The sequence below is a fragment of the Mustela erminea genome, chromosome 6 (assembly GCF_009829155.1).
Source record: "Mustela erminea isolate mMusErm1 chromosome 6, mMusErm1.Pri, whole genome shotgun sequence".
Classification (NCBI taxonomy): domain Eukaryota; kingdom Metazoa; phylum Chordata; class Mammalia; order Carnivora; family Mustelidae; genus Mustela; species Mustela erminea.
The window spans coordinates 98,310,923-98,332,294 of NC_045619.1; the positions used below are offsets into that span (position 1 = coordinate 98,310,923).

Genomic DNA, 21,372 nt, shown 5'->3' on the forward strand with positions numbered 1-21,372 from the left:
ATAGTAATTATTCTTATGAAATTATAAAATACCATTAAATGATATTAAGGAATTGTTAATGATTTTTGTGGTGTCATAATGGCATTATGGTTATTTTTTTAAACCCTTTATCTAGTGGAATGAAGTAAATATGACAGAATGTTAATACCTGGCTTTCTGTATATCAGTATATTGATATATTTTCCCCGTTTTTCTCTGTTATTGAAATGTTTCATAATAAAAATGTTTGAAAATATTCACGTTAGCCCATGCTTGTTTCCCCAAATTCTCCTGAGATCAGATGGAGACATGTGACAGAGATGTTTTCAGATCTGTTCTACTAGAAAAGAAATTACTGAAGTGGCTTTTAAAAGTTTTATTCTGAAAGGTGAAGCAACCATGTGTTGCATATGTATTTATGTGTTCAAAATAAAATCTGTGAGTGAATGGCATTTTTCTACTTTGCTTTTTAGTGGAATATTTCAGATTATTTTTTCCAAAGAGGAGAAACTATTGAAAAAGAATTAAATAAAGAAGAGGCAGCACAGCAAAAGCAGGCAGAAGAGAAAGGAGTTGTTTTAAATCGGCCTTTCCATCCTGCACCACCATTTGATTGCTTGTGGTTGTGTCTTTACGCAAAATTGGGTGAACTATGTGTGGACCCCCGTCCTGCTGTGAGGAAAAGTGCAGGACAAACTCTGTTTTCAACAATTGGTGCACATGGAACTTTACTACAGCACTCAACGTGGCACACTGTTATTTGGAAGGTACTGTGGATTAGCTTGAGTTACTAGCTTTTGACACAGATTTTTTAATTTTTCAATTATTCTTGTACCTATTAATTTTTGAAGAAGAATTTCCAGGCGTTTGTGCTTTTGACAATACAGAATGTTAGTTTTGTCATACTTTAAGTTGTATCTCACCCAGAATAAATTACATACTGAAAGCCTATTCTCTCTTTTTCTGTCTTCATCTCTTACTGTCTGTCTCTGATTTCTGCCTTTGCCTTTCCCTTTTTGCTTCCTGTTTTCCCAAAACCACGTAATTTAAATGTAACCAATTGAGAATTTTGTAAATAAAAGAATATCAACAGTAGTGAATTTACTTTCAGGATCACCAAACAGAAGTAACCTCTAATTGGTAAATTCTGTATATTTGTTCATTAAATATACAGTTTCATTTTCTTTCTTTTTTTTTTCCTCTTGCTTTTCTTTGTTTTTAAATATTTTATTTTTAAGTAATCTCTATATCCAACATGGGGCACAAACTCACAATCCTGAGACCAGAAGTCACTTGCTATACTGACTGAGCCAGCCAGGCACCCCTTTATTTTTCTTTCTTGTCCTCTTTTTAAAAACTTTCTAGGGGATGCCTGGGTGGCTCAGTTGGTTGGGCATCCGACTCTTGATTTCGGCTCAGGTTATGATCTCACAGTTGTGAGATTGGGTCCTGTGTTTTGGGCCCTATACTCAGCATGGAGTTTGCTTTGAATTCTGTCCCTCCCTCTCCCTCTGCCCCTACCCCGGCTGTGTGCAGGTATACTCTCTCTCTTAAGATAAAATACATATTTTTTAAAAACTTTAAAAACTTTTTACAAAGCCAACAACTCATTAGTGAGGATCCCTTCTTCGCTGAAAGCTCTCCATTTTTGTTCCATGTATTCTATTTTAATAAAAATGTATTTATTGGGGTACCTGGGTGGCTCAGAGGGTTAAGTCTCTGCCTGCGGCTCAGGTCATATCTCAGGGGTCTGGGATCGAGCCCCTCATGGGGCTCTCTGCTCAGCAGGGAGCCTGCTTCCCCCTCTCTTTCTGCCTGCCTCTCTGCCTGCTTGTGCCCTCTGTCATATAAATAAATAAAATCTTAAAAAGAATTTTTTTTTAAATCTGTCATTTCACCACTTTTGTGAGTTTCTGAGATCAGTGTTTGACAATAGGCTGCATAGTAAATCTTAGTTGTATTTAACAATTTGTCTTCAGTTTATAAAACTATTCCAAAATGTCTTCTTAAAAATTAATAATTCATATCCACTAATAAAAATAATTAAAATCCCTTCTCTGTCCTGTGTATTCTGTTTCAACTCCATCTACTGCCTCCTCCTCTTCAGATCACAAACATGCTTAAGCCTTCTTTACCATTTAAAAAAATAAACTGATACTTTCTGATTCCTATTTTCCTTTTAAACAGCTTAATTGTTAATCTTGCTGCCTGCTTGTCAGTGATTCTTTTTTTCTTTCCTTACCTTCCCTGCATTCTCCTGACCCTTTAATATATTTCCAGATTATTCTACTTCAGAGTCTTTTAAACCTTAAAGTAACAGAATCACCTAGAGGACTTGCTCAAGTCCAGATTGCTGAGCCACCAGCCCCTGCCTCCCAGAATTTCTGATTTTTCTGAGCTGCCCTGGCTTGGGGTCTGAAAATTGCATGTCTATGAATTGCCTGTGTGATGCTAATGCTGTTGGTTCTGAGACCATAATTGGAGAACCACGGAAATGGTTCTTAGGCTATAGGTGGTCTTCTAATTGCCAAGATTTTCACCTTAATTCAGTTCTTACCCTACTCACTTTTATTTTTTTGTAGCATCTACCACTTGATTATTTTCTCCTTGAAATTTCTCTTCCCTTGGATTCTGTTTCACAGAAAGCTTCTGCTTGTCTTTCCAATTTTTAAAAAATTTTTCTTCAGTTCCTTCCCCTGAATCTACTCTTCAAGTCCCAAACACTTCCTGCTTGGTTTTTTTCTTTTTTCTTCTTTTTATTTTTTTATTTTTATTTTATTATTTTTTTAAGGTTTTATTTCTTTATGTGAGAGTCAAAGACAGTGTGTGAGAGAGAGAAAGAGCATGAGAAGGGGGAGGGTTAGAGGGAGAAGCAGACACCCTGCCAAGCAGGGACCCTGATGTGGGACTAGATCCTGGAACTCCAGGATCATCACCTGAGCCAAAGGCAGTCGCTTAACCAACTGAACCACCCAGGCGCCTTCTTTTTAATGTAGGCTCTGTGCCCAATGTGGGGCTTGAACTTGTGACTCCGAGTTTAAGAGTCATGTGCTCTATGGACTGAACCAGCCAGAAGTTCCCTTGCTTGATTTTTTTGAAGCACCTTCATGTAGTCTTGAATCTTCAGTTATAATCTCTCTACAGATGTCTTCCATAATTTATTTTTTGCCTGGACTTCTTAGCTTCATTCCCTTCTTACATATTACCCCATAGATACTCTATTGATACTCTAAATCAATAAGTCTTAGAAAATATTCTATCCAATTTTAAAGTTTTTCATATTCTAGGATGCCTGGGTGGTTCAGTGGGTTAAGCATCTGCCTTTGGCTCAGGTCATGATCCCAGGGTCCTGGGATCAAGTCCCACATTGGTCTCCTTGCTCGTTAGGGAGTCTGCTTCTCCCTCTGCCTACTGTTCCTTCTACTTGTGTGCTATCTCTCTCTGACAAAATCTTAAAAAATTTTTTTTCATATTCCATAACTTTAAAGATAATACAGTATATCTACTGTTAAAATTTTTCTAGTATTCAGGATTGATCTGTCAGGCATAATTTCTTGTGACAGTTTCTAATTGCTATGCTATTACTTAAGCTATGTTATTTTTCTGTTCATTTTTATAAATATTCAGGTTCTCTTTCATCTATTGGACCGAGTTCGGGAGTCTTCTACCACTGCAGACAAAGAAAAGATTGAGTCTGGAGGTGGCAATATTCTCATTCATCATTCAAGGGACACAGCAGAGAAGCAGTGGGCAGAGACATGGGTTTTAACATTGGCCGGAGTAGCAAGAATCTTTAACACCAGAAGATATTTACTGCAACCTTTAGGTATATATATACATCTTCCCCCTGTTTATATAAGTAATTCATGTTAAAGGAAATTTGGAAAATACAAAAGATCTTTAAAAAATTTATGTACAATGCTACTTCCCAAGAATAATCAATCTTAACTGCCAGTCTTTGTGTATGTGTGGTGTGAGCTATACATGTTTTCATTCATCTCATTGAGAAAACATGTAATGTAACTCATATGGGCTAGGGGATACAGTGATGAGTAAAATACACAACATCCTTGGTATCTTGTGCCTGAGGGAGTAACTATAATTACATAAATGCAAACTTACTACAGTGATAAATGTTACAAAGGAGTGGTGCTTTGTAAGCTTCTAATACGTAATTGACCTGGCCTCTGCGATCTAGGTAGGGTTCCCTAAGAAAGCAGTATTTTAGCGAGGAGATCTGAGGGGTGAGTAGTATGTTCATCAGGCAATAGTAAGACGAAATGCGAAGAGTTTTACAGGCAGTTGTACAGGTCAATAGTACTAAGATTAAGAAACCCAGTGTGGATTGTACCTTCACTTCTGATGGTAGTGATGGTGGTGGTAGAGAAAAATGAACAGAACGAAAATTTTTTTTGCTTAATTATGAGCATGTCCTACAGAGTCTTGCATTTTTACAAGTTATTATTCTACATTTAGCTTTTTTGTTCCTGTTTTTTTCTTTTTTTTAAGATTTTATTTATTTGAGAGAGAGCATGAGAGAGGTCATTGGGAGAGCAGACTCCCCGCAGGGAGTCTGATGTGGAACTCGATCCTGGGACTCCAGGATCATGACTTGAGCCAAAGGCATTCGCTTAAACAACTGAGCCACCCAGGCGCCCTTTGTTCCTGTTTCTGTTAAGGCATGAGTGTATTTATGCTTTTCATCATCATTTTTGTGTAGTGTTTTTCATGCGTTTTTCCTTTTTTTCCCCAGAATAATCCATAGTGTCTGATCAATTTTGCATTCCTAAAGCCTAATAATAATACATACGTAAAAATCATAGTTTTTAGCTTTCATGTAAAATTTATAGAAAATGAATGTACCGGTCTTAAGTGCACAATTGCTGAGTTTTGACAAAATAAGCATCATTTTTAAAAAAGTTTTATTTATTTATTTGACAGAGATCACAGGTAGGCAGAGAGGCAGGCAGAGAGAAGGGGGGAAGCAGGCTCCCTGCTGAGCAGAGAGCCTGATGCAGGACTCAATTCCAGGACCCTGGGATCATGACCTGAGCTAAAGGCAGAGGCTTAACCCACTGAGCCACTCAGGTGCCCCAAATAAGCATCATTTTTAATACTTCCATGATTGTTACTTTATTTTAAAAGCTAAAACCTAATAGATAAAGATCTAGTTTTTTAAAAAATAAAGACAGAAGACAGTTTGTGTAGCTTTGATAATGTTTTTATAATTCAAAGATTAGAAAATGTTTTTTATTATCTTAGAATGTTCATATGTTTAACATGACCATGTATAATATATAATTATACCTGTTCTTTTAGGAAGAGGACTTTTTTCTAGACATAGAGTTAAATTAGTAAAGGAATTCCAGGGTTTTTCCCCTGATTGTATGAAATATTCTGAGATTAAGTCACTGTTCTGGTTCGTAAATTATTGTTTCATCTGACTTTTGAAGTAGGATGGCAAAAGACAGAAGTTTTGTTTAGCTGTTTTGATAGTTTTTAGATGTAATATGTCAAAACTCTTTGAATAGTTTAACAAGAAAAAAAATCTGTTTTCAATTGTATATAAATTATACCTCAATTTTTAATAAAAAAGAGTGGAGAGGAAGAGGCATGTAGCTGGTGAGGTATTATATTTTGTCCTGTTTGGGCAGAATAGTACCTATTGTTTTATTGCAGGACTACTTCGAGCTTTCCTACTAACTGAATGCTTCTTTAGGCGTATGGGTTCATCTCCTCTTTATGTTTTTATTTTTATTTATTTATTTATTTTGGGGGGGGTTCATCTCCTCTTTAAAAATTTAGTCGTTTATAGCCTTTAGGAAGTGAGTTTAAACCTTATTTAAGTATTTCATAGCCTACGTATGTCATCCTACTTTGGAAAATACCTGTTCTTCTGATTTTGGTGTTATTTAAATGCAAGTATGTGGGGCGCGTGGGTGGCTCAGTTGCTTTTAAGTGTCTGCCTTTGGTTCAGGTCATAATCCCGGGATCCTGGGATTGAGCCCCTTGTTAGGCACCCCGCTCAGCAGGGAATCTGCTTCTCCCTCTCCTTCTAACCCTCCTGCCTGCTCATGCTCTTGCTTGCTTGCTCTTTTTCTCTCAAATGAATAAAATAAAAAATTGTTACAAAAAAAGTACAAGTATATTGGTAATAATCCATGGTATTAAAAGCCATTAGGCTAGATTGCTAGAGGAACAAGGTCATTTTTGCTGGGCTTCACAGGAACAAACTACATGTTTCTATAAAAAGCTTTAGTATAAATGTGCTTAATTGGTCATAGGAGTAGAAAAAGAGATTGGGTTGATCAGCGGAAACCAGTAACTACCACTCAGCCCATGCTCTGCTGATGGTGGATCAGCAGACTCAGTTTCCTATGAGAGGAAGAAATTTAGACTCATTCTAAAAAGCAGTCTGTTCTTTATGGTACCTTTTCTCCTGGTGACTCGTTGTAATTGGAAATAAATGTTTAAGAAAATTCTGCAACAAAAAAAAAACAAAAAAAGGAAGGAAAACCCTGCAACTGTAAGTTACATAAATATGAAAAAGTATAGCACTAAGATTTTATGAGTATAGCATAGTTTATTTTAAACATTTAGACTTATAAGAACATATTATTGAGTAATAATTTGTAACTTTTCCAATATTTTTAAGAATGAGAACATCTTAAGATTTTAACATTAATAGGGGCGCCTGGGTGGCTCAGTGGGTTAAGCCGCTGCCTTTGGCTCAGGTCATGATCTCAGGGTCCTGGGATCAAGTCCCGCATCAGGCTCTCTGCTCAGCGGGGAGCCTGCTTCCCTCTCTCTCTCTCTCTCTCTGCCTGCCTCTCTGCCTACTTGTGATCTCTCTCTGTCAAATAAATAAATAAAATCTTTAAAAAAAAAAAAAGATTTTAACATTAATAAAGATAGATGGATAGATCAAAGTTGTTATTAAAAAGCTTTTGTTTTGGGACGCCTGGGTGGCTCAGTTGGTTGGACGACTGCCTTTGGCTCAGGTCATGATCCTGGAATCCCGGGATCGAGTCCCGCATCAGGCTCCCGGCTCCGTGGGGAGTCTGCTTCTCTCTCTGACCTTCTCCTCATTCATGCTCTCTCTCACTGTCTCTCTCTCAAGTAAATAAATAAAATCTTTAAAAAAAAAAAAAAAGCTTTTGTTTTTTACCCTCTTAAGTTTTTATTCCATTCTTAGGCAGAAATACCAGGAAATATTGTAAACATGTGTATGTACATTTGTAGAGTTCTATATTTAAGACTGAAACATTGATGATATATTCATTGTCCTCTTTGTGTTGCTCTTTGTTCCTATATTTAAAAAAAAATTTTACTGGATTTTTGGATTTCATTGATTTTAATTCACATTGTTTATACCTTAATACCTAAGCATATTTTCCTAGTGTATAGGAATTAGAGTAGGAGAATAAAACAAACATTCTAAAGTGTGTAGTAGTAAGAGACATCTTGACTAGTAAGAGAAATCTTGACTGCTTTGATAGATTTTGTTCTTTTCTTCCTAATACAGGAGATTTTTCAAGAGCATGGGATGTTCTTCTTGACCATATACAGTCAGCAGCACTCAGCAAAAACAATGAAGTGTCTCTGGCTGCACTGAAAAGCTTCCAGGAAATTTTACAGATTGTGTCCCCTGTCAGAGACTCAGATAAGCCTGAGACCCCACCTGCAGTTAATGTACCTGTGCCTGTCCTTCTAGGGTCCATATCAGGCCCTGGCCTGAGCAGACCATTTGTAAGAACAGATTCCATTGGAGACAGACTGGGAAGATACAATAGCTCTGAGCCACCAGTAGTTACTGATGAGCTTGAAGATTTGAATCTCTGGTGGGCTGCATGGAGTACCTGGTATAGAATTGGATCGGAAAGCACTAAGCCTCCTGTTACTTTTGACAAACTGACTTTCATTCCCAGTCAGCCTTTCCTTACAGCATTAATTCAGATATTTCCCGCTCTCTACCAACACATAAAAACTGGTTTCAACATGGATGACTTGCAAAAGCTGGGAGTCATATTGCACAGTGCTGTGTCAGTGCCAATAAGTTCGGATGCGTCCCCTTTCATTCTTCCATCTTATACAGAAGCCGTTTTGACAAGTTTACAGGAAGCCGTGCTTACAGCTTTAGATGTTCTCCAAAAGGTAATAGAATTTTAGTGACTGTGTAAACAATAATGCATGTGGTTTGCTGGCAGTTTTTTAGTTTGCTATATGTTTTTTGAGATGAAATCTGGATCATCAAGACTGTCATATATGTATACGTTGTGTAAATTCAGGATTGTAAACATCCAGTTATTTTAAAAACATTGGGTTTTCTGATGTATCTGAAAAAGTGATTCAGGTTTGTTTTGAGAATCTTTCAGAAACTGTATGTATCCTCTTGTTTCCTTTCACCAACATTTTTGGTTTGATCATGCATTCCTTCATAAGAAGATATACTTTTCTGAGTAACAACGTTAGAAAATACTTATATAATTAGAAAATTAATAAGGTATGGGATCATATATGTATATTTTTTTCATTTAGCTCTGGAATTGTTGGGAGCCTATATTTTAAAGTAAGTAAGAATAAATTTATAAATTTTCCTCATGGAAATTTTAAAAAGAGGTATCTTACCTATGTGTGTTTTGTTACTGCAAAGAAGTTATTAAGGAGTACCGGGTATTATATAAAACTGAAGAATCACTGACCTCTACCTCTGAAACCAGTGATACATTATATGTTAATTATTTAATTTAAATAAAAAATTAAAACCCAAACAGCTAAAAAATAAACAATTGACCTAGAAAGCATTGAGTAAATCCCAATTAGCAGGCAAGACCAGATCAAAATCAAAGAATTCTTTAAACTATCAAGATAATTGCGTAATTCACAATAACGAAAATGCTAAACAGAAAAATGTCTACTGAGGAGCCAGCAATTCCAACAAAGTTGCTATGACATTCATGGTTGATCAGATTCGTGTACTGCAAGTCATGTTTTCTAATTAACTGATTGCATTATATCCAGCTGGAATGATGAAAACTTTCACAGTAAAAGTAGCGGTTTCTGTTACACCATAATACCTTTTCACTTGCTCTGGAGGAAATCCAGCTGAGCAGTAATTCCTTTGATCTCTTTAACCCGAGTTACACTGTGTAAAGAAAAATTGTGTAGAAACTTAAAATTTAAGAGAATCTGACATTTAAAAAACGTTATTTTAGGGATATGGGCTTTCAGGAGTTGAAATCAGAATAGCTATTTTATTTTTAGTGTAGAAATAAAAGTAGCCTGTCAGTACCTATTCTGTCCCCCTTGATTGACCATGCATATAGGTTGCTTATGGAGTGGCCTGGAGGAAACTGAAAAGTTACTCTGTCATAAAGCAGAGCAAAGCACAGGCCTTATAGGATGTCTGTAATCTAGAACTCTCATTCAGATATTTGACATAGGTTTTTATAAACAAAGAAGAAACAAACCTCCAAAATTCTTTTCAAGAAAAAAAGTACATAATTTTATTTTTAAAAACTTTGCTTTGGCAATGACAGAACAAACAATCATTTATTCCAACTACTAGGAATTTGTTCTGAGCTTTTACTGGCTTTGAAAACAATATATACATACCTTCAGTCTGAAACTTAGGAAGTTTTGCTGCTGTTCATTTATATCAGTTGATACCATTTTGTGTTACTAGTTTTCACGCTAACATTTATTACTTCTGTGATTATCTAAATGATATTTCATAGTACTTGAATATGAGTCAACCATATGGTTGGTGTCTTTAATTTTTCCTAATAGAAAAAACTAGCATACTTCATTATCAGTAAAAGTGTTTCTGTATTTTCTCCCAAGGTTCAGAAAATTTTTTCACAGCAAAATTTACTTATTTTCGGACTTTATCCTTAAATTAATAAGCTATCCAACAAAACATTTTATTGATTAAATATCATTTCCTTCATAAAAACTCATTTTTGATTTCATGTTTACCCTTATATAGTTTAGGGCTTCAGGGTCACGGTTTTCTCTTGGTTTTTAAATCACTAGTTCCCACCAAATTGACCTAGTTATGCATGCTGATTTATTTATTTATTTATTTGGGGGGCCAAGATATTTTGGCTTATGTGGGAGATGAGAATCTGATGATTTGTTTTACCTAAGTTCTGAGATTGGGTGACTGCATCTGTCTTATTTATTGCTGAACTTCCTAAAGTCAGTTGGCTGGGTACTGTATCTGCCTCCGTCATCAAGGCTGTCAGAGTAGTACTCCAGGAAACACCATCACATTATGTGTGGATGGTGCCCTTGGAGGTGTGCAATGAAGCCTTGCCTGCTACTCAATGGGTCAAGGTTTGGGATCTCTTTAATTATCAGCTTCTTAATCTATAAAATATGAAAATAATAGATCTAAAACTTTCTTTTTATCAAATGGGATTTGCTTAAGGCATTTTCTAAATGCCTGACACAGTTAAACTAAATGTTAACTGTTACTGTCTTCAAGTTCCCTGTCAAGGGTCTTAGTATATGAGGGGAGAGGGCCAAGAAGTCTTAATATATACAGGTGCTGAAGGAATTACTGTTGAAGGACTTAATAAGAGAAACCTTGAACCATGTCAGAGGTTGGATGTCCATTTTCTGTTCTTGTTCCACATGTATTTTCAAACTGGAATAATAGGACATGTCTAGATTGCTGACTGATTCTTAACTTTTGGACTAAAATATGTTATCAGGTTCATACTGTAGTTTTTTTCTGATATGCAAATTTAAGAATACTGAAGAAAAACCAATAATAACTTTTTCTTAGATGGGATTTGTTTTTAAAAAAATGTCAGTTCCATATTATGCATCTTAAGATCTCAGAATTGCTTATTAAGTCAAGTATAGCACTATAGTATGTTTTTCTTTTTATAAAGAGCCACTGAAAATCAAAGTATATAATCACAGTCTTCATTTGGTGCTGAGATATTTCCAGAGAAATTGTAATACTTAGTTTTCTAAGGTAACCACACAGGCTTTTCTTTTTTAGTCATTGAAAATTAAGTAGCTACTTGGTATAATTATTTCTTTTCCTAATTACTGCTTGTTTACTCCTAAGAGTTAAGATTCAGGAAGAGGTTAATAAAGAAGAAAGTGAAACTTAACAGAAGCAGTCAGTGGAGTGAATTTTTTTAGGTATTCAAGTCCTCCATTTACTGTTACTAAGAAAAATAACCAAATATTGAAGGATAGTATTAGATATCTTTATTCTACTTTTTTACATTGTATTCTACTTTTTTACATTGTAATTACAAGATGATCTAACTTAGTCATGGCCCCATTTTGCTTATCTACTTTATATTTCAAGACTTTTATTTAGAACTCAATGGTAACATAGTAACTAAATGGTTACATCTTCTCTCAGGGAAAATAAAATTAATATATTGTCTAACAGGTAATTTATTTTATTTAAAAAGCCATGGATTGCAGAAAAACATAAATGTATACATCTTTTTAAAGAAATTCCTTAAAAATTTGAAATGCTTTGAAAAAAAAATTGAAATGCTTTGAATTTTGATTTAGTACTTTGAGGGTACCTAAAGTGTAGAATGACCATGCTTTTTGTTTTGTAAACCACAAATGTATTTTAGACATTATGTAAATAATATCATTAAATATTTTTCCCACAGAGAAAAAGAAACACTAAAATATGTGAAAGGGTGAGAGGAGAAAACACATTTGTGGCTAGGAAAAAATGAAAATGTAAGGTTTATTTTAGGTGCTTTCAGTATATCTGAAGTAATTAAAATCTGCAGTGTCAGGATACACATTTTACTCTTTGTTTTATCAAATTGCTTATAGCAATAGATTTAATTTCTGTTAATTTTTAAAAATATTCTTGTTTTAAACCAAGTCTGTATATTCAGAACATTAGACATTAAATGTATACTGTTGAAAAATTAACATATACATTTCTTTTATTTTTTTAAATAATTTTTTTAAAAAGATTTTATTCATTTATTTGACACAGAGAAATCACAAGGAGGCAGAGAGGCAGGCAGAGAGAGAGAGAAGGGAGAAGCAGCTTCCCTGCTGAGCAGAGAGCCTGATGCGGGGCTCAATCCCAGGACCCTGGGATCATGACCTGAGCCGAAGGCAGAGGCTTTAACCCACTGAGCCACCCAGGCGTCCCTACATTTCTTTTAGAAACAGATTTTCATACATGATGTATTTTGCCAACTACAATACACATGATTATTTGTTAAAGTCAGAAGACTAAGCATAGTGCAGAAATCAGCTGTCATTTCTTTTCTTTTTTTTTTTTTAAGATTTTATTTATTTATTTGACAGACAGAGATCACAAGTAGGCAGAGAGACAACCAGAGAGGGAGAAGGGAAAGCAGGCTCCCCACCTAGCAGAGAGCCCGGTGCGGGGCTCGATCCCAGGAGCCTGGGATCATGACCTGAGCTGAAGGCAGAGGCTTACCCCACTGAGCCACCCAGGTGCCCCTCAGCTGTCATTTCAATGAACTGATACTATCACTTAAATAGGAGAAGGGAGTTGAGGGAAATTGGAAGGGGAGGTGAACCATGAGAGACTATGGACTCTGAAAAACAATCTGAGGGTTTTGAAGGGGCGGGGGTGGGAGGTTGGGGGAACCAGGTGGTGGGTATTGGAGAGGGCATGGATTGCATGGAGCACTGGGTGTGGTGCAAAAATAATGAATACTGTTACGCTGAAAAAAAAGTAAATAAACATATTATTTAAAAGGTTAAAAAAAATTGAAGTCAGTATCAGTCAATATCATCTTGATCAGTGAAGTATGCTTGATGGTCTAGTGGCTGTATTACTGAATAAGTGATCCGATCGTAGAAACTCAGGATTGCCTGGGATTCCTCTCCAAGTACTTGCCCTTTTTCCAGTCTGTTAAGTAATAAATCATACTTTCTATTAAAAAGCATTTTTTTAGCTGATTAACACATTGAGCTTTTACTGTATTCAATAATAGTTTAAAATAACTTGTAATAGCTATGTCCTTCAGGGCTTATAAAAGATTATAGAATACTTACATAAAATAGGACAGTTTTTAAGATTATTTGGTTAAATGTGTATACAGTGAAGAACTTAACTAGAGTTCAGGTTATGCATTCTACTGTTCATATTTTTGCTTTTATAGGCCATCTGTGTGGGGCCAGAAAACATGCAAATAATGTATCCAGCTATATTTGACCAGTTACTGGCATTTGTGGAATTTTCCTGTAAACCTCCGCAGTATGGACAGCTGGAAACAAAGCACATTGCAAATGCAAAATATAATCAGGTAATTTGCTTTAAATTGTATTTTCTCTGTAAGATTTCATAGCTGGTAAACAGTTCTACTTAAGGACTTCGAGTATCTCAGCAATTTTTCATGTACAAATAAACTTTCATGTGTCTGTTAATAGTTTAAGCTGTAAAGAAACACTGTTTGGAAAACCTTTTCTGTGTTCTTTTTTTTCTTGTTTATGACTTTCCTTTCCCAAATAGTTCTCTAGATAGTTTGGCTTTTCATGTTACATTTTTCTTCAAAGTTCCTTTCTTGACTGCCCCATCCCATTACAAAATGGCTTCTAAATCCCTAAGCCTAATCTTGTCTAAAATAAATAGCTGCAATGCAAAATGAAGAAATCCGTGTGTACTAAATAAGTTGTCCTCTGCTGGTGTGAAATTTAGTTGGATTTTACCTAAAAGATTTTTATAGCCATAGCTTGAAAATTTTGGCTTAGGGGAAAAGTAAATTTCTGAGTGCATGCACAGGCTGATTTTGTTCACTCAACATAAATTAAAATTTTACATGGTCCGAAAAATAGTTTTAATGTGTATTAACTTTTCTCATTCTATTTGTCTTGCAACACAATGGAATCACAATAGATCCAACTATTTGCACCGGTGAGTTAAATTTCCTGAAATTGTCCTAACCTATTGGCAAAAAGTAAAATACATCTTTCCCATTTCTTGATAGAATGCTCTCTGTCCTTTTTTTTGATAGTTTTAATTTTTACCTGGCTGAAAATTGTTCTTTCGTGAAGTACGTATCTATTTGAAAACTTTGCATGTGATATAATGCAGCCTAAAACCAAGGACTGAACTTTAAGACAAAGAAGGTTTATCTTTGAAAGCAATATGATTTAATTTAATCTCATTTAATTTTAACTCCATGTGAAAATATTACTTTTTAGGCGGAATGGGTAGCCTTGAATTATGTACCGTTTGCTGAAAGGTCTTTAGAAGTAGTTGTGGATTTATACCAGAAAACAGCCTGTCACAAAGCAGTTGTGAATGAGAAAGTACTCCAGAATATTATTAAGGTACCTTTTTCTTTTTAATTTCTATTTTTTGATGAAGACACTATTACTGAAATTATTCTTTAGGTAATAAAATATATATACCCCTATATATATAGAGAGAGAGAGAGGTATATATATATATACCATATGGTATATATATATATACCTCTCTCTCTCTCTATATATATATATGTGGTATATATAGGTATACCATATATATATATAGAGAAAGAGAGAGAAATGGAAAAATATTTATATTATTATTTATAGGGACTTTTCTCCATCATTCATGGATAGTATTTAGGAAGCCATTCCCAGTATGAAAAAAAATGTTTTTAATGAAAAATATTTTAAAATAAGTATGCATTAGATTTTTTACAGTTCTTAAATTATGCCACAAGTCAATGAAGGATCCTGTTTCTTAGGACAATACTTCTCATACTTCAAGGTTGATGAGCATTCAGAGAGAAATTCACAGTGCCTCAATTTAACTGATCATCTGTATTTTATTTTTAAGCCAGTTCCCTAGTTTATGGCCAACTGTTTTTAAAACTCATCTCTGGTTGATTGTGTCTGATTCCCCTGAAGTTTATTTCTTGTTTTTTTCCCTGTGTTTTGAAGGGCACATCTGAACCTTGCCTTCTGTTTACTGAACAAATACAGTCCAATATGAACCATCAGGAAGAAGACCTTTCTCTGTTCCAAAGCTCATCCTTCTCTTTGTTTTTCTCCTTTTCTCTTTTCCTTTCTTTCTTTCTCCTCCTTTCTTTTCATTTTCCTTTTAGCCTTGTAAACCATATCTTGGAAAGAAGATAAGAACTTTCTCTCACTTTACTTCCTACTCAAATGGCCATCCTCTTTCAGCTTTCCTTCTTTTCCACATTCCTTTACTGTAAACAGCTTGTGTCCTTCACCTAGTCACCGCTCACTCTCAACCCACTGCATGCTGGCCTACTTTCATATTGGGCTTCAGAAATGACTTAAAATTTAGAAGATCAAATCTTTAAATCCTATGTCTTTTTCTGATTATCTTCCCTATTGTATGATATTGCTGAAATTCCCAACTGGAAGTGGAGTCAGGTTTCCCCAAAGCACATGGGGAGAGGAAAAGGATAAATAGATTTGGCTAAGCAGATTGTCTCTTAGTGGAGGCCCAGTTCATGCTAACAGGTAATGGTTCACTGTGTGAGTAGTTAGTAGTAATTGTGTGGAGGGTGATGAAATTAAGTTTTATATTTCCTCCGTAACCATGAAATGTGAAAATGTATTTCTTCTACTCCTTATCGCTCTCTAACTAGAATTTTTATATAAAAGCAGGATTTTCACTCTAATGCAAACAATCTGATTGTATGCTGAAACTATTGATAATGCTCTGAGACAACTCACTCTGGTAGTTTGGTCCGTCTGGTCTTTTAGTTGCTGGATAGAACTATGACTCTTGGAGTTCATTCAAATTAGTTCTTCAATAGTTTATAGCAATCTACCTCAAAAGTTGACTAGTTAAAAATAAGTCTGAACATCGTAGTCACTATACATAACTCAGATGCTTTACACCTGTATCCGCAAGGGTTAAAGATTTAATAAATTGTCTTTTGAATTATGAATTTTACTGAAATAACTTGGAAATGGAAAAAAGGTACATTTAAATATTGGAGTAGAACATAAAATTTAAAGAACTTTAGAGATAAAACATAAGGCTTCAGAATATTGATGGTTTAGGTTATGTTTACCTAAGCAATAATGAAAAAAGCAAGATATTGATCTCTCTTAGATGTGAGAACGCCATCAGCCAAATTATTTTCTTCTAGGAAAACTATGGCAAGATGTTCTAATTAAATAACATTAAGTTGAGAGAACCTGCAAAATTTAAGTTTGCTACTCCTATCTTAACTTTTGAGATAAGATCACTGTATTTTATGATGAGAAACTGAAGTTCAAAATGCTGTTCCTTATTCAAGGTCATTGTTTATAAAATGGAGTCAGAATATCTTTCTAAGCAGTAGATTTGAGGACTATGTCTGAAAATTGATCTTTCTAGAAAATAACCTTTTTAAGTGAAAATACCTATGCTATTATTTTTCTCTGCTTTAGTTTTTTAAGTAATTAAAGTGTGTATATATTTTAATTAATACATATCTTAAACTGTCTTTATTTTCACAGACACTTAGGGTTCCTCTCAGTTTGAAATATTCCTGCCCTTCCGAAAGCACATGGAAATTAGCAGTGTCTTCTCTTCTCAAAGTTCTTTCTATTGGGCTACCTGTTGCCCGGCAGCATGCTTCTTCTGGGAAATTTGACAGTATGTGGCCAGAACTAGCCAATACTTTTGAAGACTTTCTCTTTACCAAAAGGTCAGCTTATTCAATTTTATAGTTTTAAGACAGTCTCTCAAAAAGTATATAATAACTGCAATTGATCTGAAAACAGTATTTCTCATCATTCATTAACAAAGTAATTATTAAGATTGTTCCATTATATACAGAGCACAACTGATTAAACATTTATCCACTAGTACAGTATCCATGAACAAGTGGAGATTTTTGGTTTTCACGCTATTCTGGATTTTAAGACAGGACTCTATAAGACTATATGGATTTATCATAATTAAGGTTTTGACTCAGTGAAGCTAAGAAGATCTTTTTTTTTTTTTTTTTTTTTAAAGATTTTATTTATTTATTTGACAGACAGAGATCACAAGTAGGCAGAGAGGCAGGCAGAGAGGAGGAAGCAGGCTCCCCGCAGAGCAGAGAGCCCGATGTGGGGCTTGATCCCAGGACCCTGAGACCATGACCTGAGCCGAAGGCAGCGGCTTAACCCACTGAGCCACCCAGGCGCCCCTAAGAAGATCTGTTTTTTAAAATCTGCTACCCATTTGACATTGCAAGAGGAAAACAATTTCAGAAAATCAGTATTTTTACCATAATAAATAAGATTAGTGGTGATAATGATCAGCTCTTTAAGATGCTGGGTTTGGCAAAGAAGAGTGGGATTTTCACTATATGATATCCACCTGAGCATTTCCTGATCCTCTTTTGACCCCTCACTGAGAGTGGGATAATTGGAACACACACTGAATTTTTTGAAGGAGGAATTGTCTGTGGGTTAACTTAAATTTTGCTGTGTGAAAGCATATCTGGTATTTCAAAATCGAAAGTAATTACATTCTCATTTCTGTTTCCACAAATGGTTAGATTTTGTTTTACTTTCTTTTATATTTCTCATCTCTAGATATGTTATGGATACCAATGCAAGTGTACTTTTTGTTTTTGTAGAAAAATTATAATGACTCACAAAACATATTCAAACAAATTGGGTTTTTATCTTCAACCCTGAAAATGGGAGTTCCTCTGTGGACTCCATTGTGTAAAATCACTATGTTAATTTGTATAAATCAAGTAGGTTTGGAAATTTATACTTTTTCTTTCCCAGTTCTCTATCTGTATATGCATGTTGCTTTATCAGTACAAGATTTAGAGCAGGTTTTTTAGCAATAAGTAAACTTTTCTTTAAGAATTTCTTTTCCAGGGCGCCTGGGTGGCTCAGTAGGTTAAGCCTCTGCCTTAGGCTCAGGTCATAATCTCAGGGTCCTGGGATCGAGCCCTGCATCGGGCTCTCTGCTCGGCAGGGAGCCTGCTTCCCCTCTTCTCTCTCTCTGCCTGCCTCTCTGCCTACTTGTGATCTTTCTCTGTCAAATAAATAAATAAAATCTTTAAAAAAAAAAAAGAATTTCTTTTCCTGGGGTACCTGGGTGGCTCAGTCAGTTAAGTATCTGTCTTTATTCAGTTCATGATCCTGGAGTCTTGGGATCAGAGCCCCTCATCTGCATCCCTTCTCAGCAGGGAGTCTGCTTCTCCCTCTGCCCTTTACCTTGCTTGTGTGCTCTGTCTCTCTCTCTCTCTCTCTTTTGCTCTCTCAAATATGTAAATAAAAATCTGGAAAAAAAAAAGAAGAATCTTTTACTATGGCTGAGTCTTTCCACCATCTTACTTATTCTCAAGTTTCTTATTACATATTCTTATTAAGTTCAGTTTTATGAAATGATTTTTGTTTGTTTTTGTGCAGGAAAGTAGAAAGTGAAATCAAAGTCCTAATAATAGATACTGTACATCTCATGTCGTTTTGTGTTAATGCAGCTGTACTATAACTTCATTGGAGTCTTTTGCCCAACAATGGCCCTACTTACAATAAAGGTTTTAGTATATTGGGTATGTTAAAAAATCATATTGCTTAAGAAGCAGCCAGTGTAATGCACTGACCTCAGGAGTTGGGCCACCTGGATTCAAATCCCAACAGTTACTTTGTAACTGAGATATTTTCATCTGTTAAGAGGAATGACGGGGGGTGGGAGGTTGGGGTACCAGGTGGTGGGTATTATAGAGGGCACGGATTGCATGGAGCACGGGGTGTGGTGCAAAAATAATGAATACTGTTATGCTGGAAATAAATTAAAAAAAAAATTCAGATGATTTAAAAAAAAAAAAAAAAAAGATGTGTTATAACTATAAAAAAAAAAAAAAAAAAAAAAAAAGAGGAATGATAATGCTACCTAACTCATAGGGTTACTATGAGGGTTAAGTCACTTAAATTAAGTGACTGCTTAGAGTATTAAGTCACTTATTTTATTTTTATTATTTTAGAGTAGGTGCGGGAAGGGCAGAGGGAAAGGGTGAGAGAATCTTAGGCAGCATGAAGCCCAACGAGGGGCTCTGTCTCACAACCCTGAGATCATGATTTGAGCCGAAATCAAGACTTGGCCACCCAGATACCCAAGTATTAAGTCGCTAAGAAAAGTGACTGCTTAGAGTAGTAGCTGGCACATGAGTGCTTTAAAAATGTTTGCTACCATTGGGCTGCCTGGGTGGCTCAGTGGGTTAAGCCGCTGCCTTCGGCTCAGGTCATGATCCCAGGGTCCTGGGATCGAGTCCCGCATCGGGCTCTCGGCTCAGCAGGGAGCCTGCTTCCCTCTCTCTCTCTGCCTGCCTCTCTATCTACTTGTGATTTCTCTCTGTCAAATAAATAAAATCTTTAAAAAAAAAATGCTTGCTACCACTTTTATTATCCTCATTATTGTTATTTCTTTTCTTTCAGAGAAAGTGATATTATACATACCCCTTCCCATGAAGCAGCCATATTTCAAACCAGAGTTTTAAAGACCCAAACTCTAAATAACGGAGTAGAAATTTACTTCTAAATTTGGAATTGCTTATAATGGCTAGAAAATAATAAAGGCACTAAATTCTGCTGTCACTAACACAGAATCAGCATTCTAAGTTGTGATTATTTTAGTTACAGATTTAAGCCTTCTGCTACCCTATACTGAGAGTCAGGAAACCCATGACCTGCTTTGGACTCTGCCACCTACTTTCTGCTGACCTTAAACTGGTTGTTTCCCTTCAGTAGGCATCATTTTTCTTAATTATAAAATGAAATGAGTTGATTAGTTGTAGAAGTCCCACTAGTTTATACGTTTTCACTTAAATTTTTCATCATTGTGAAAACAGCTAAAATGGATAAAGCCAGTTTAGTTTTTATTTCATAGTTCAAAAAAATTTTTTTTAAGATTTTATTTATTTATTTGACAGAGAACACAAGTAGGCAGAGAGGCAGGCAGAGAGAGAGAGAGAAGCAGGCTCTGCACTGAGCAGAGAGCCTGATGCGGGGCTTGATTCCAGGACCCTGGGATCATGATCTGGGCCGAAGGCAGAGGCTTTAACCCGCTGAGCCACCCAGGCGCCCCTCATAGTCCAAAAATAATTTAAGGCTCAAATTGAATGCTTTCATTAGTTGGTTGAAGTTAAAAATGCAGTGCTCACGAAGAGAACTTAAAAACAATGTGCATTTTTATTTCATGAGAGGGCTTTGTTTTTTGTTTTCCAAATAATTGATTACTTTGGAAATCACAAAATTTTGTTTTATGTCACATATATACTTGTTCTATAACTGAAGTCCAGCACTAGTATTTGAATAGTGGTGTTTCAGAACGTCGCTTGGAGTAACAAGAAATAGGTTTTTAGATAATACTAATATTTGAGTATGTTTTATCTTGGAACATTTATAAACACTTTAACTTCTTTAATATATACTCTAAGACTGTGAATAACCATGCCTTTCTCTGATATTTCTTAGCTTCTTTTTGGTCTGTAAACTGTTTTGCAAGGCAGTGTAACAAAGAAATACAAATTAAACCAAGGGGCCCCTGGGTGGCTCAGTGGGTTAAAGCCTCTGCTTCAGCCCGGGTCCCGATTCCAGGGTGCTGGGATCAAGCCCTGTATTGGGCTCTCCGCTCTGCGGGGAGCCTGCTTCTCTCTCTCTCTCTGCCTGCCTTTCTGCCTACTTGTGATCTCTGTCTGTCAAATAAAGAAATAAATAAAATCTTTAAAAAAAAAAAGGCAACAAAATTAGCTAGAAGAAAACAAGGACTTTGGATATAATTGAGGATTATGATAAGTAAATACTTTAAATGAGAAAAAGAAAATACATGATTAAAGATGAAAAACATAAACATTGTGATCAGGTAGACACTTGCGGTTTATTAGAATTCATTCAGTCCTCCTTAAAGTATTTAAGGAGAAATGTATTTAACTTGTAGAATACACGTGGGCTAGTGAGAATTCATACAATTAGTGGTCAGTGGACCTTAAGTTTAAAATCACCAAGTAGTTCCCAAAAGAAATCAGGTGAAACATATTCATACAAAAACTTGTTTACTAATGTTCATAGCAGTATTTTTCATAATAGCTAAAAAATGAAAAAAAAAGCAAATATGTTTATCAGCTGTTGAGTGGATAAATTAAATGTGGTCTGTCCATAGAATGGAATATTCAGCCATAAAAAGAGATAAAATACATGCATGCATGCATGAATGCTACAATATAGATGAATCTTGAAGATATTGTGCTAAGTGAAAGAAACCAGAGATGAAAAGCCATATAGTGTATGATCTCATTTATATAGTATATCCAGAGTAGGCAAATGCATGGAGACAAAGTAGATTAATGGCCACAGGTGGGAGGAGAAAGACAATGAGGAGTGACTGCTAAAAGTACAGAATGTCTTCAGGAGCGATGAAAATACTCTAGAATTGAAAGTGGTACAACTTCG

At 35.5% G+C, this 21,372-nt stretch overlaps 1 protein-coding gene across 9 annotated transcripts in view; it reads left to right on the forward strand.

Moving 5' to 3' along the window:
• MON2 (MON2 homolog, regulator of endosome-to-Golgi trafficking) overlaps positions 1-21,372 on the forward strand; it is a 112,715-nt gene that overhangs the window by 73,335 nt on the left and 18,008 nt on the right. For 6 of the 9 annotated variants that reach the window (XM_032348842.1, XM_032348843.1, XM_032348846.1 and 3 more), the window contains 7 exons: positions 453-746; positions 3,607-3,805; positions 7,505-8,133; positions 13,122-13,265; positions 13,856-13,873; positions 14,164-14,292; positions 16,432-16,622. In XM_032348842.1, coding sequence (XP_032204733.1) covers positions 453-746; positions 3,607-3,805; positions 7,505-8,133; positions 13,122-13,265; positions 13,856-13,873; positions 14,164-14,292; positions 16,432-16,622 — 1,604 coding nt within the window. The remainder of the gene's footprint in view (positions 1-452; positions 747-3,606; positions 3,806-7,504; positions 8,134-13,121; positions 13,266-13,855; positions 13,874-14,163; positions 14,293-16,431; positions 16,623-21,372) is intronic. The other 3 variants (XM_032348844.1, XM_032348845.1, XM_032348848.1) reach the window with 2 other exon arrangements.